Source organism: Thunnus maccoyii, chromosome 4, assembly GCF_910596095.1.
Source record: "Thunnus maccoyii chromosome 4, fThuMac1.1, whole genome shotgun sequence".
NCBI lineage: Eukaryota > Metazoa > Chordata > Actinopteri > Scombriformes > Scombridae > Thunnus > Thunnus maccoyii.
In genome coordinates, this window is record NC_056536.1 from 10,067,134 (window position 1) to 10,083,251 (window position 16,118).

Genomic DNA, 16,118 nt, shown 5'->3' on the forward strand with positions numbered 1-16,118 from the left:
TTTTTTTTCTTGGTCTTTGACACATGTGTACGGTTCAGTTGGCCTATCAGCGGACATGCATGGCTGTGCATTATGGGGTTTTCCATCAAACATGCCGGTAATAACCTCAACCAAAGTCACGCCGCAACATGGGTACAACATGCGCATCCATGTTCCTCTTCTGATCAAACAGCCTGCGATTTAATAACCTAAGAGGATGCCGAGGGTTGGTGTAGAAGCCTTAGCAGGTTTAAAAGGCTCCAAGTAATGGCTTTATACTGAACCTGCTGCCACCAAGCCTACGCAGTGTGATGACATATGAGTGACTGCTTTTTATAGGCAGGTGTTTTCAGGTTACGGACAAAGGACAAATGGAGGTTTAAACAATAAATTCTGCAAGTTGATTTAATGAGTCAATATATGCAAAGAGAATGTCACATAACAGTACTATAACTCAAATCTAATAGCAACCAGTTTACTAAGGATATCATTTTATTTACATACTTATGCACAACTTTAATACACAACTTCGATGGCACTATATAAAATCCAAATGAGCTTTCTACAGTATCAGCTGCAGAGAATGAAACAAGCAACAAAGTTCAAGCAAATGTCACCTGACTTTATAAGATAATATTAAAAACAGCTTCAGGATATGTCCCTTAAAGCAAGTCCATGTAACTTCTGAAAGACAAAACAACACTTTCATTTTCCTACAGATGATAAGTTGAATTCAGGAGCGATAAAACACGACCTTGCTCATTTCAATACATTCAAGTGTTTTGTGACTATGGTCTTACTTGGTCTGGTATGACCACTAGCTTCTGGTGGCTGACGTTTTAGCATAATCATTATGTTATAAGTCAGCCCGTGGCCACAATGGCCGCTGTTTCACTTTAACTCTCTGCTAGTCTGTAGATTAACAACCCCGAGCTGTTGTTTTATGATATCTACATATCCCTCAAGGCTAAAGAGCACAAATATATTTCAGTATTTCACTTCAAAGTGGGTGAATTATCCAAAAGTACTTCATCTTCAAATGAATAAGCTGTTCCTGACTAACAGATTAACAGAGGCAAATTGTTGCTGTAATAAAACAGTCCAGTATTCCCCCTTCTTGCCCAACATAAGTTATAAAAAGATTTAAAAAAGGGGGCACGCAGATGACTACAAAAACATATGCTATCTTTTATAGAATAACACGTTAACACGTTGGCAGCAGCACTATAAACAATTGGTGAATCAGAATAAAATCCCCAGTGTAGGAGTTCAAAGGTTAATTCTAAAAATACAAGAAAATGCAAGAATTTTACTTTTAATTTCAGGCTAAATTATGAAAAAATTAACAAATTTAAAGGTTGCAGTATTATTTTGGTAGAGATGTAAAGAAGTAAGGACACAAGTTAATGTTGATTCAGAGTTTCAGTTTTAAAACTATTGAAACATTTTTAGTAAGTATGTGTAAACAAATCAAGACATAAACAATTTGTAGGCATAAGCAGATACAAATATGTATGTTTTAAGCTTTGGGTCACGAGTCACAACGAAGTGACAAACGTTTCTTATTTCATCTTTACCTGCATCATATTTCAGGATACAGATAAGCAGATTGAAATTTAACCAGAGGAGCTGGGTGTTCTTAACTTTGGACCACCAGTGTAACTATACTGTAGATGTAAATAAAACATATAAGTTCTTCTCACAGTTTTTCCATAGCACAACCTAGTCATGGGGTTTCAAAACCAAATTGAATTGTGCCTTTTTTAGCCATATTGTGCTTCTGATTATTTTGTTATCTCCAGTAAGCCTGATCCACAGTTCCTGGATTATTCCTGCAATATGATTCATAGCTTAAGCTATATGGATTTTGAGCATGAAATATGGAGAAACCCATTAAAGCTACTGCTGTCTAGTTAGAATTTCAGCAAAGTCCTTCTTAGCTGTGCCGAGGCTTACAAGCAGGTGGACTGGCCAGGACAGCTCCCACAACCTACTGTGTTAACAAAGAGAATGAAGAATATACAACAGCCCATAATAAATAGATACTTTCCAAAGCCATGACAGCATTAACAAATAAGACAGTGATTCACTGTGTGCACATGCAATGTTAAACTGCTGTTAAACTGCTGGACTAAGATTTAATTACAGTTACTGCTACTTCTGTCCAAATCCAGAATTCATCATGTCTGCAAAGGGCCTCAAACAATCTTTCTGCTGACATCAAGAGAGCGGACTCCAGGTGCTGGCCAAGCTGTCCTGGTGAAGATGGAGATAAGAACAAAGGGAAAACTCTCCATTTATTAGTTGATCTACATTCCAACCCTCGTTCCTGGTCACGAGCTTTGGGTCAAAAGCAAAAGAAATATGTTGTGGTTACAAACCAAAATGAGTTTCCTTTGCTGTCTTGGCTCACCCTTAAGGAGTCTGGAGTAGAGCCACTGCTTTTTCACCTTGAGAGGAGCCAGTTAAGGTGGTTTGAGTATCTGATAAAAATGCCTCCTAATGTCTCCCTATTAAAGTTTTTCAAGCACACTGGGAGCAGAACCTGGAGCAGACCCAGAAAACAGTGGAGGGATTATATTGTATATCCCATTTGGCATGAGAACACCTTGGGGTAGTACAGGAGCAGTTAGAGGAAGTACTGTAGCTAGGCAGAAAAGTACTCAGAGATGCATTACAGGATCAAGATCTCTGCAGTAGTCATATCCATGGCAACAATTAACTTCTTAAGTCCAGTCTCTTACTGCATTTTATCCCCTTGCAGACTAGTGTCCTTGCAGGCTTTATGTGAAGACAGCTGGCACTTTAGACATTTATACTACTGTAGGTATGACAGAGGTCTACGAGGGTCCAGTCAGAAAGTAAAGAAGGTGGATTTATATTCAGCCACACTTTACAGCACCATCAAACCAGCATGAACTGAACTGAACTCTGAATCTCTACACTATTAAAACATCAGCAATTTATGCTGTCGAAGTGATGTTTTTTCCACATCAATGAGAAAAAAGTACACATCATAAGGGAACATGCAAACTGATTTTAATAAGCAGAACAAGAGTCAGGGTTAATCCCAGGATTATAGCATTTTGATTTATTCTCCATTCTGTGAGATTTTACCAGTTTCTTTTGTGCAGCATGCTGATTCCCAAATATATGCATCTTTGTGGGTGAACATAGTTTAAATTAGCAAAGACAAGGTGGCTTTCAAATGCAAAATGAACTAGGGGGGGAAAGGTTAACCTTGCATCATTTTAGGAAATTATTCAACAGAATTATTAAAATTAGCATGGTATAGCTGACATCCTCATTTCTTATATTCCCAATGATGGGACTTTTTTCAGACGCTTAAAACTAGTTAGCAGTAGACACAGTCAGATATATTCTCAGATGTTATTTCCATTATCATTTCTGTGCTTGATCACTGGGATATACGTGTTTTCAATTTTACAGAGCTGGGTAAAACAGCAATTGCTAAAAAACTTAAGTTGGGTTTAATCTCCTTGGAATGTTTTTGTATGGTTTTGTTGGTTCACAAAAACGTCCACTAAAATGATTTTAAGGTGACCCACTAAAGCCATGGATTATATTTAAAAATGGTGGTTAATACAGAAATGATGCAGCTAAATTATGAAAAAAAGAGTAAACCATTAACAGGACAAGGTGAATTAAACATATTTTCCCAGAGGGCAAAATATGAGGTCATGCAGGACCCTGGACACCTTTAGAAAATTGAAATAGTCTTTGTAGAAAGATTTGAAAAGCCAAGTCAAAGAATAATGTTTCTTTTGATTATAAAGATGAAAAGGAGCTGCTCCAACACCTCCAGCAGCTCCAGTAGCTCAAAAAACAAAGAGTGTGCAGGGTTGGAGTTCATTTTAGAGGTTTTGTGTGTGTATGTGTCTCCATGGGTATGAGACTGGGAGCAGAGTGCTGTAAAGGTGAGTGTGTCTTTGAACTCAGGGAATGACTGTCTGTATATCCTTGGGGATGCATAAAGGCTTACGAACCATGTTGTGTGTTTATGTGTTGTTGTGTTGTTGCGTTTGAATGCGTACCTTGTGTGTAAACGCATCTATGAGTCCCCTTTTCCTTAATGCTTGTGTATTTTCCTCAGCATGTGCGTGTGTGTGTGTGTGTGTGTGTGTGTGTGTGTGTGAGTATGGGGGTGGAAATCTTACGACATGTGACAGCTGGTGGGCCGATGCCAACGGGGAAGGATGGAGCAGAGAAGGAAATGACTGTTGCCACGGCAACGCTGAGCTGGAGTGGCTGATAGTCGGGTAGCGTGAAGTAGCTGCCAGCTGAGACAGTGAGAGCTGCAGAGAAACAATGCAAATGATTTGCTGTTATTATGATTATGAACAACAGGGCTCAGGAATATACTTTACGCCAGAGAGACACATGTGCCATCTCATATGACAACAACAGACCATTACATTGCTTTGGCACTTAGAACCCTCTCTCACTCTTCAGCGCTGTCAACTCTCAGCCTGTCAAATTAAAAACTGTTTGTCTGCTCTTCTGATGACTTTTGACTGGAAACAAAAGAGAATGTAGCCCATGATTTGAGAGTTGTTGTTCCAGTTGTGTTGAAGATTCCCTCTAGGCAAGTTGTAAGACATTAATAAATACTTTGCTTCGAATAACCTTCGTGATCTGATATAAATTTTCGGCAAAAAAGTTCCATTACTTAGTTTAAAAAATACTTTTAACTAATTTAAAGTAAAAAAGTTTTCAGGTCTCCACATTATCCTTGTATATGTTGCATATTAGACCATGATTGGCATCCAAATTACCCGTGATGTCACAAAATCCTGTTCATACATGCCTCCCTTAAACTCAGATTTAAGCACAGAGAAACTTTCCCCCTTCAGTAGATGAATGTGAAAACAGCCTTGCAGTTTGCACATAAATCATTCTGCACAGTGAATCTCAAACATCCAAGTAAAGTAATAATGAGCAAAACACGTTTTTGAGTGAAGGGTTATACATGGGTGGCAAACAGATGTATCAGTCACTCCCTATTATGGATTTTTATTAATAATAAACTATGACAGAAAAACCACTGAGCAGTATGTCCCCTCTGCTTAAAGTGCCATACTGTTCAGGTATGGCTGAGCAGTACAGCTAAAGTCAAGATTGTTCAAGCTTGAAGTGCAGTACTACTACCACTGCATGTACAGTTCAGGACTTATATAAAACTGATCAGGGACGGATGTACGTCAATACTCACATAGTAGCTGGGGAATTAATTTAGCTCAACAGCATCAAGAAACAGGCCTTTGTTTACCAGGGATTATAATCAGAGACAGTCCTTTATTCGTAATCTTCCATGTTTTATATACAGTAAATATTTTTATCATATTTTAGTCAGAAGTCTCCCTGTTTTTGGACTTTGGACCAACACGTAACTGTTGGTAAAACCACAACTTGTTGTTATTACACTTTTTTGTGCAAGTTTAACCAGCAAGAATTAAATAGAGAGCTTTGGTGGTCCTGGTAGGCGGATTTTGTTACTATCGGACAAAGCCAGACAAGCTGTTTCCCCCTGTTTTTAGTCTTTATGCTAAGCTAACCCAACTGGCTGCTGACTGGCTTTATATTTATTGTGCAGACATGAGAGTGGGTATTGATCCTGTCATCTAACTCTTGGCAAGACAGTGAGCAAGCGAACACTTCAGTTCCATCAGTGCAACAAGTCATGTCATTCTCACCACTCTGCTGCTCTGACTTTCTTTTTTTAACAGAAATACTGTTGTCACTCAGTAATTCGACTTTTCTGTTCTGATTTCTGTTAAGCTACCGTCAATGAAACACAGCATTTAAGGTTAGGAGTTGATGCGGATGTTTCACATCGAAAGCCGCATTATAGCCTCTGAGCTGCTGGACAGCTTTTTAGGTGAAACAGGAGGTGCTGAGTATCACTGATAGTAGCTTAACATCTATCGAAAGTGTAGTGAAGTAGAAGCAATTTGAATAAATTAGTTAAAGAAATCTCTATCTCCGTTAAAAAGAGAAATTCTGTTATTGTGCTAATTAGTGTTGTGGACAAGTATTTAATATTTGAGCCATACTAATACATGTAATTCAACTTTGCCTCAATGTTTTTTACCGAGTCTTTATTAGCAAAAGGTCTTTTTTTCAATTTGTGCCCACTATATTCACCAAGCAATGTCCTTTATGTGAGGTAATTTATACTGTTCAAAAGAAAAGTTCATTTTTTGAAGTCTATTCTCAAACAACATGCACATGCCCATATGTACATGGACTCAGTTTTCCAGCACAGTAATTGTTTCTCCTGGTCATACTGCCCATGAAGAGACCCCTTCTCAGTGCAATCTGTTGTTTGCGATGCAAATACAGCAGATGGGGGACAAAATCCACAGTCTTTGTTCTGTGCAAAAATGAATTCTACAGTTTAGCTGAAGCTAATATGAGGCTTCAGTAGTCTGCGTTAGACAAATCAGGTGATTATCTTCCAAAGTTAGTCTTTTTGGTACAAAATTCCTTCCTCATTGTGTTTTATCACCTACATGAAGAAAGTAAGATATGTGCGTGTGACTCGACAATTCTCTCATTATTTATTAAAGACATAATATAAGAAAGCCTCAATGTTCTCTGCAAATTTGTAATGTGCCTGCCTAGTGATAGTAGGTAATATTCTTGTGGAAAAGTACATTTTCACAAGAAATTTCACATGTGAATTCCTCTAATCTTCAACACTTTCTGTTATCTGGATTAGATTAGCAGTGGCAGCAAACTAAGAGGATCTTAGACGTCCTTTTCCCAAACCACCTCCAGCTCCTCCTGGGGGATCCCGAGGCATTCCCATGCTAGACAGGATATATTATACCTCTGGCGTGGGTCTGCCTCAAGATGTCCTCCCAGTTGGATATCCACGGGGAGACCAGATGCTGGAAGCACATCGGCTCTCTACGCAAAAGAGCAGCAGTTCTGCTTTGAAGTCCTTCAGGATATCTGAGCTCTTCACCTTGTCCCTAAGGTTTAGCCAAGACATCCTTTGAAAGAAACCTATTTTGGCCTTTTGATCATGGGAATATCTGATGAACATGACTATCCAAATGTTCCAAATGGGAGTGATTGGAGTGTTAATGATTTGAATTATAAGGGCTGCAATACTTTGGTCTAGTACTATTTAAGTGACACTTTTAGATAAAACTCGTAAGATTTGTCACTTCCCACTGGGGAAGAAAGGGCACCTCACTTGGGGGAATAGGGCAGTATTCTCAGTTCTAGCCCACTTCATAATTTAGGATATGCTAACCATCAGGTTCTTCTTTGAATTGTCATAAGGAAACTGGAGATATAAAACACAACGCCCCCTATGCAGTAGATATTTTTCTGTCAGCATCAAACATTAGTTTGATTATTTGTAATTTCAGACAAAGCTGAGTTTATCTTGTTAGGTAACAGAGAAACAAAGCTTCAATGTTGAAAACTATTATTAGACTGCAAGAGGCCAATATTCCCCAATAACCCCAATGTGCCTTTCAGTTGGCCTCATCTAACAGGCTGTTTGTGAGTGTTATTGAATCTGCTGGGGTCAAAACAAATGGCTCCCTGAGAGACAATAAAGATACCGCATTGAACTGTATTGAGTAGTAAAAGAGGAGATGTTCAACTTCACTCCCCCATTGATCTTGAAGACACACACGCTCACTGATTCTGCAGTGCTTATGAGGACATCGAATTGATCTACATTCATTCTCTTGGGCCTTAAAATAGATTAAACATTTCCATAAAGTCTTATTCCATTAATTACACATTTTAAAAAGGAAATAATAACTCCATGCAGACTCCATGTGCGTCTGTGACACACATAATGTGTAATATTTCATGACGAAGCACTAAATGTATGGCGCATAAGGAAACACTGAGTGTGTGACTACACTGTGGCTGTGAGCTGAAGAAACACCTCAGAGAAATAAGAGCTGCTTTGAGCTGAGATTACTTAAATATGTCATTTAATGGCAAAAGATGCATCAGTGACTGTGGTATCCACAGCAACAAGTGTCTGCCTGTTTCAATTAGCAGCCAGGAACCATGTATCTATACTTTGTTTTAGTTCTAACAGCATCACACATGTATCAGCTTGTTGCAAATCTGAATGAAAGATGTATGCTGTTGAAACTGAATGAAATATTCAAAACCAAGACTGCACGTTTTTGATGACTACACCATTCCATCTAATGGAAATATTCTACATGGCGCTGCATGTCTAGTCTCCTCGGAAACGTTGGGATCTCCGCTCAATTGAAAATAATGCTCTGTGGGTTTGAATAATGTTTTTCTGTGCAGCTTGAGTTTGTAACGACTGACCTGAATGCAGGTCAATGAGACTGAAGAGGCGAAGCTAACCCCAGCCTTTTAACTACTTAACTAATAACTAGCTACATACACCTCCTCCTCAAAAGACAGAACAGGTCATCATGCAGGGAAAAGCTGAGGCAAGAACACACATCTTTCAGTGTTGACACACACCATAAAATGGCCTCACAGCAGTAAGGTCCTACTAAGGTCCTACTTTCAGACCTCACTAAGATTGACTGGGGCCTTCCTGTATGGAGTTTGCAATATCTCTGTATTTTTGCTTGGTTTCCTCTGGGTGCTCCAGTTTCCTCCAACCCCAGAGGAAATTCTTGTTAGAGTTGCAATCGTTCACAATTCTTTAATAACCAAATTTAAGGAATCTTAATCAATAATCTTAATCATATCTACCGTAGCACTCAAAAAATTAGAAAGTGTGTCTAAGCTTTTGAGCAGTATTATCCATCAAATATCTACATCTGCCTTGAAAACCTAGTATTGTTGGGGTGGACTAGAATCCACTGTAACCGACATCAAGCTGAACACGGCTTCTGTTCATCCTGAACACCGTTTTACAATACTACCTTTCAAGTCTATCTTTTGTTCATATACTGACATGATATATTTTAGCTGGAGTATCATTTTAAAAGGAATAGTACACTTGCTAAATGTCACTGAAATAGAGGTGAAGTGGTTTGACTCATAAACAGTCTCAGAGTGGATATCATTCTTCATTTGCTCACTAGCAAATACTATGTTAGTAGTCGGTGTAACCCTAAAATGAGCTGTTAGTGTTGGTCAAAATGTCCTCACAATTCAATATCTCCTAAAATGTCAATACCAGTAGGCTGTCACAAGTCAGTACTCACAAATATCGCTAAGGCATATCATGTTTTACACACACACACGCACACGCACACACACGCATGTGATCTCACATTGAGTCACCACGTCCTGCACACAGAGGGTGTGAAAGACACCAGACACACTCTGCATGTGGGGATCTCACACACGCACACACACTGAGAGAATACGCACAGCAAGGCAATTAGTAGTGGCATTGCTGTGGCTGCCAATGTTCTGAACTCAGCCTGTTTGCCCTGACAGCCAAGCAGATCATCTGTTCACATTCTGGCTCCATGGGACCTGTGTGTGTGTTTGCACGTGTGTGGGTGAATGTGTCCGAGGCATCATATACTGTATGTGTACATGTAAGTTCGCTTCTGTCTTTTCTGAGTGTGAGACGAAGATCTCCATGAATATGCATTTGGCTGCTTCCTAATTGTCACTGTGTGTGTGTGTGTGTGTGTGTGTGTTTGTGTGCGTAAAACATGATATGCCTTAGCGATATTTGATATTTGTGTGTGTGTGAGGGAGCGAGACCGTGACATGGAGTCGAGCTCATCATGTGGCTCAAAGGAAGACAGTGAGAGACAGGTGTGGTTTGAAAGGGAGGAGGATTAAGGAGGAAATCCAGTGGAAAAAAGATGAAGAGATTACTGGAATGAAATATTGAGAACAAAGGTGGAGGAGTCAAGCACACAAAAGAGGAAAATATTAGAGATGCATGAAAAAGGGGGGGAATACTAAGTCAATGTGTGAACAAAGGGGTCTGACTGCGAGTAAAGACGAGTGATAATTGTTTTTGAGAGTGCCGAGAGAAAATAAAAAGTGAGGACGTGCAGGACTGAATGAAATGCTACAAAGAAGAAATGAAGAACAGTGAGACAAATTTCTCATGAATAATAACAGCTAATAACAGAATAACAGCTGGATTTTGTTAAGAGCTGGACGGTGTGGGAACTCATGAGAACTTCATGGGACCTTCATGAGTGCTGCTGTATGTAGTCACTGATGGCCAGTATAATACATCCAAAATGTCTGGCTGCTTAACATAATTCTATATTTTATATTTCTTCATGTGTTACTGCAAATACAGAATATTTGATGTGTAGGTGTGGAGGGATTGTAGATTTTTAGAGGCATCCTTGACAGATGGTAAAGTGACAAGTAATTAAAATAATTAGTAAAGTAATGCAATCACTTTTTCAATGAGTAATCTGTAATGACTAGTCAATTCCATTTTTCAAGTAACTTGCCCAACGCTGGTTAATTATAAGTTATAATTACAATTTCAACTCTTGCATTTTGAGAATAGCACTCTTTCAAATTGCAATATCGATATAAAAATGATAAATAATTCATGACAAGTCTGGGCTTAAAAAGGAAAATGCATACATTTTCTACAGTTTCAATATTCTAATTGAATTATAGCATCAAAGCCGCTGTGTGTAGTGTTTTTATGAGATCTTATAAGTATGCTGATGGCGTATGTTTTTATTCATACAAATATTCAGGTGAAAATTGGTGCAATATACGTGTTTCTTACAGTCCATTAATCTCAGTGCCTCTGGCTCAGATCTGTAAATTGCTGTGTGCCAAGCTGTCGTTTCTGATACTACCACTGGGTGGCGCCAAAATAAGAAATTTTCAAAACCAACACATAATGGCTTCAACATTATATTGTCTCAAGTCATCCTGGTACTCTAGCGGTTTGGTTGGATAGAACAAATGGTTCAAATGTTCCCTGCAGCATTACACCACCAACAGCTGTATTACTAACATTAATGGATTCCTGCTGTTTATTCTGATTCTGTGAATAGTTCATCACAACATAAAGCAGGAAATGTTGGATTATTATGTGTTTCCAGTACTCAGGTATCTAATATTTGCTCTTGCTAGTTATCAGTATATAAACTGGATATTTTTCATATTTCACAAACAGAGGTGCAGTGACACCTATATCTTGTGAAACCATTAGCTATCTATGCAATACTATAGCTTCCATTCAGATTTTCCAAAAAAACTGGACTACACCCCCCACACTGGGATAACTATGCATGAAATGTAGTTTAATATAATTTAAAGCTAACATGCCTGAACATCACAGATATCTGAAAAATAAAAGTTCAAGATGATCAAGCAAAAAAAAAAAAAAAAAAAAAAAAATCAACATTTACTTGAATATTGAGTGGCAAATTGATGTAAAATACTTTTTCCCCGATAATGATTAAGGAAGTATTAAGTAGTTGAGCTGCAATCTCCGAAGTATAATTATCATAAGAAAAATACCAGCATTAACAGAAATCCATTGCAATTTCAGAGAAAACAATTTATGCTCTGTTAAACCCAAAAATCAATCTTAACATAGCTCACATCGATACTAACACCATTTACTTCGTCAAAACAGAGTCAGACAGAGCAACGAAGGCTGGAGCGCTAAAATAGAGTCATACAATAAACATCACACAAACCAGAATCCTATTATTTTGTAAAAACATTTGATACAAGGACGAGGGTCTAACTAGGGCTGCAAAAATGAGGCTGAGTGAGCCAGTACCAGCTGCCAAACCGCCCTCTGCCAGCAACAAACATGGCCTCACCTCCGGCCCAATGACTACATGGCCACCTGGGTCAACAGAACATGAGCATAACCCTGAAACATGACTGCAACCCAACGCGAGAAATCATCATCAACACAGACAAACAAACTCAGCTGCTCTCCCAAATGTTGGCTATAAATACCACAGGATCCTTAGCATTCTGCACCCCGGCAAACAGAGAGTGTCAAGGATCAATAATTTATGCAAGCAAGAGAAAGTTGTCAGATCCAACAATGCCTACAGACAGAGCCGGAGCGTACGGCTTGTTTTCAGAGAGGGATGCCATTGATTAATCAGCACTTGACAGCCATGTTGAAGAGGAAAGAAAAAAAAAATGTTGAACAGGGAAAATCAGTTTGGCATTGAAACAAGTGTATTTTTAAAACAATAACTTTGAAGGGTGGGAGACAGTGAGACAGGGAGAAACAGAGACTGTATTTGTGAATTTTTGCAGCAACACCAGAGTCGTGATGAATTGTAGGGTGACTGCCAACAGCAGTGGCATCACTTCACATAGACATTTCTCTTTCTCTTTCATTTCTGTATGAAAAGTCCTGGATGGCCATCAATCAGGAAGGAAGGAAGGATGGATGGATAGATAGATAGATAGATAGATAGAACCTTACTTACTAAGTCTCTCATGAGTGTATAGAAGAATGTATACAACATTCATGCATACAACAAACTTATAGCTGTATTAATTGAATGAAAACACATCTGATGTATCGATGCGGTTAACTGGTTAGCAAACATTTGCCTATTTACACAAACAGTTGGGCATTATATTGAGTTGACTTGATTAATTGGGGAATCCCAACATTCACAGAGAGATTACTTTAGTAAAACCATAAGGCAGGTAATAGCTGGCTACATCAGCATGAGCAGATGAATGTGTGAGCAGATGTTTCTGCTCTTTCTGTGCTGAAACTGATTATTAAACTGGATACAGACAGTACTGACAGTAACTAGCTTAATAAGTCTTATAATAGTATAGTCTAATAAATTGAAGGATAACCTGTATTATATGCATAATAATGACAGACTTGCAGGTCTTTTATTATTCTTGATCAATTGTTTTGCACATGATGCCCCATAATAGATGATGTTTCAATGCTGTATTTTGCATGAAAACAAAAAAAATCCATTAAAATCATGATACAACCCCAAGCTTGAAAGAAATTTTCATTATATTTTAGGCCATACTGGCCAGCCCGACATCCAGCATTCACAAAGCAGCATCATTTGGAGTCGTATCTCTAGCCACCGCGTGAATGTAAGTCCAATATTCACTCTCTGTTTTTCTCTCCACCAACTCCTGAGGGAAATATCTGGCTCTTAGGCTGCTAAATGCTCCACTGTACACACCAGCTAGTCAGTAACTTTGTGTCTCTGCTCTTTGGTGGTGCGGTGTACTCTGGGTTTATCACAGATTTTTTGTTTAAAACAGCTGCCTCCTGATGCTGAAAATAAGATTGATGAGAGCAGTGTTTGCGAGATGGGAAAACCACATAAACCGAATAATAATAGAAAAGTATTGATTAGTGTAATTTAAAAGCCAGACTAAGTAACTTTTGAAAGAAGAAATAACACAACCTTTCTTTAACCAATCAAAAATTGAATTTGTAAGCAATAAGACACCATTGTTCAATTCAATACATTCAGAGGTTTTAAGGCTTTAGCCTTACTAGGTCGGTGGTTAATGCTAACAAACTTTAGAAACAACTGTTAAACTAACATTACTGAGTCAGTTTCAATAATTAATTTCCTCCTTGTGGTCTTTGAATTCAACTTGAGCCTACATTGGCCACTGTTTGTGCAAAAGTTACATACATAATACAAACAGATAACAGCTTATTAAATTGTGTATGTTTTTCCAATCTTGTAGGTCACGTTTCACCTTTGGTGCAAAGTTAATTGCTCCTTTTGGGAAAATATGGTTGAACTTTAACTCATAAACTTTGAAAATATGACAGAAGAATCTAATAATTTGCCATGAAAATACTTGATGGAACATCCGGGAAATTCAACCACAAAAAAAAAATCATATATTTTCTTTTGAGATTAATTCAGCCTGTTTGGTATAAAAGATGTTTTGGGAATTAAGAGTTGATAAAAGACTGTATGTGCAGGGTGGTACATCCAGTTAAGCACCACTGTCTTCTAATGTCCTCCCCTAAGAGCTGCCCAGTATGACCACAGTCTTCTCTTGTTAGCCTCTGGGAGCTGCCCACTTGCAGGCTTCCACCGCCCTTGCTTTTTAATCAAAATGAGGGTCGATTTGTAGAGTTCAGAGGTGTAGCACTCCCACAGCTCCAAGCCCCTGTAGGTTCAATTTAAAATGAGTCGACAATATAGACTGTGGCTCATTTTGGCCCACGGAGCTAACACTGAAACTGAGCTGATCTCTCTCCTCCTCCGCTCAATGCTTCCATACTACTGTGTGTGTCTGTGTATGTGTGTGTGTGTGCGTGTCCCTGGCCTCATCCTGAGAGAGAGAGAGAGAGAGAGAGAGCAGCATCCATCACAACTCTCAGTCTCGGCTGGCACTTCCTCTCAGGCTGAGGGATGATGGTAACGCCCCGCAGCTTAGCTCAGCCAGGATGAACAGACACACAAAACACACACGCAGCAACACACACTGTTAGTATATGTTAAGTATGGTCGATGTTGATGTTTTACTAAGAACAGGACGTGAGTCAGTCATTGTCGCCCACATCTGATGTGATGGGCGGATGATTATGGTGCAGTTAAATTTATTACAGTTATTGTAGAATTGATCAGTACTATATTAGTTGCCTGTGGGCAGCCGCTAACATAAACTGATGCAAATGTGACATTTAATCTGATTTGATACAGCTAGGCATGATTATCGTTATCAGTATTTCTTCTATTTCCCCAGTTTCATGGTGATTTTTAGTGTTCCATGATGGACACACACACATATTCGAGTGTCACTCAACAGGAGTAACATTTTCAACAGACACACACCCACACATGTCCATTTTTCACTTGCCAAGCCAGCTGCAAACATATTCAGTAAAACAATGGCTGGAGGGTATTTTGATAGACCCCATCATTCAGTAATCTTTTAGAGGTGAGTTAAAGGATTAAAAAAAACACCTCTCATTCTGGGTAGATAATACATTCTTTCCTGAAATTAAAAAAAAAGACTTGACCTGCAATTTCTGTTAGACCACACACAGCACGACTGTGGTATAGTCAAGATTTATGATCTTTGTCTAAGAGCACTGAAGGGGAGCTGTATCCATGTAGGAGGAAGTGCTAGAGGGGTGTCCTGATCCTGTCATCCAGCCAGGAATCACTTCAGGTGAGCTGTTAACTAGGATCCAATTTATAGTGTTTTCTTTTGAAAGGCACAGACAAGAACCAGACAGCATTTGCACACTCGAAAAGTTTTTTTTTTTTACTGAAGACAGCAGAGAAAAAAGACTAATGTTCAACAGTTCAGTTCAGAACAGTTCAGTAACACACACAAGCTCTGTAGAATGAAGCCTGTATTACTTTTTTCTGAAACTTAATTTACACTGTATAATAATTACATTTTTAATTTACACCTGAACAAGAGGTGAGGCTTTGCATTATCGTGTATACAGAGCCTAAGGCCCCATCTGAATCGACACTGAATACATTATTTCTACAGAACTGTACTGACAAGGATCAATTTATACATTTATTGCTCAATTAAATTTGAACCTTGCTTTTACATGCATATGTAAGTGAAAGTTGTAAATTTGGCTGCATGTAAGGAAGCAACTAATGATTTTTATAACCAATTAATCAAGCTTTTTTTTTGGTGAATCTATTGTTTAGTCAGTGTAATGGAAAAGATGTCAAATGCCAAGAAAAAGTTATCAGTGCCAAGATGTCATACAATGGCTCATTTTGTCTGATAACAGTCAAGAATCCCCAAGTCTAAGATAAATGACTTAAAGCTTTACTAATCAATGTTTTGACACTAGAGCAAATGACAATGTCTGATGCAAAACAGTTCGCTCCAACACACAGAGCATTATCACCAGCTCTGTAGTTCCCCTCAGCTCTACGGAGCCTTTATGCCTCTTTTAGCTCATTGTTTTGGTTTTCTGGACCACAAATTCGACTCTCATTAACCTTGTTCTGAGCTGCAGCTGACAGATGCTTTCACAGAAAAACCTCATAACTGATAAACCCTCTGTACACACACACACACACACACACACACACACACACACACACACACACACACACACACACACACACACAAAATCAAAAAAACTATTAATGCAGCTTTAAATGATGGATGATTATAGCAAAAGACTGTAGTCACACACAGGTAAAACAGAGCTGAGTGTCCAGCCTGTGCGGACC

General features: G+C 38.7%; 1 protein-coding gene across 3 annotated transcripts in view; it reads right to left on the reverse strand.

The window, feature by feature from the left end:
- The window catches only part of nphp4 (nephronophthisis 4), a 168,604-nt gene that overhangs the window by 60,700 nt on the left and 91,786 nt on the right, over positions 1-16,118 (reverse strand). For all 3 annotated transcript variants that reach the window (XM_042408717.1, XM_042408716.1, XM_042408715.1), the window contains exon 12: positions 4,158-4,295. In XM_042408717.1, the coding sequence (XP_042264651.1) occupies positions 4,158-4,295 (138 nt within the window). The remainder of the gene's footprint in view (positions 1-4,157; positions 4,296-16,118) is intronic.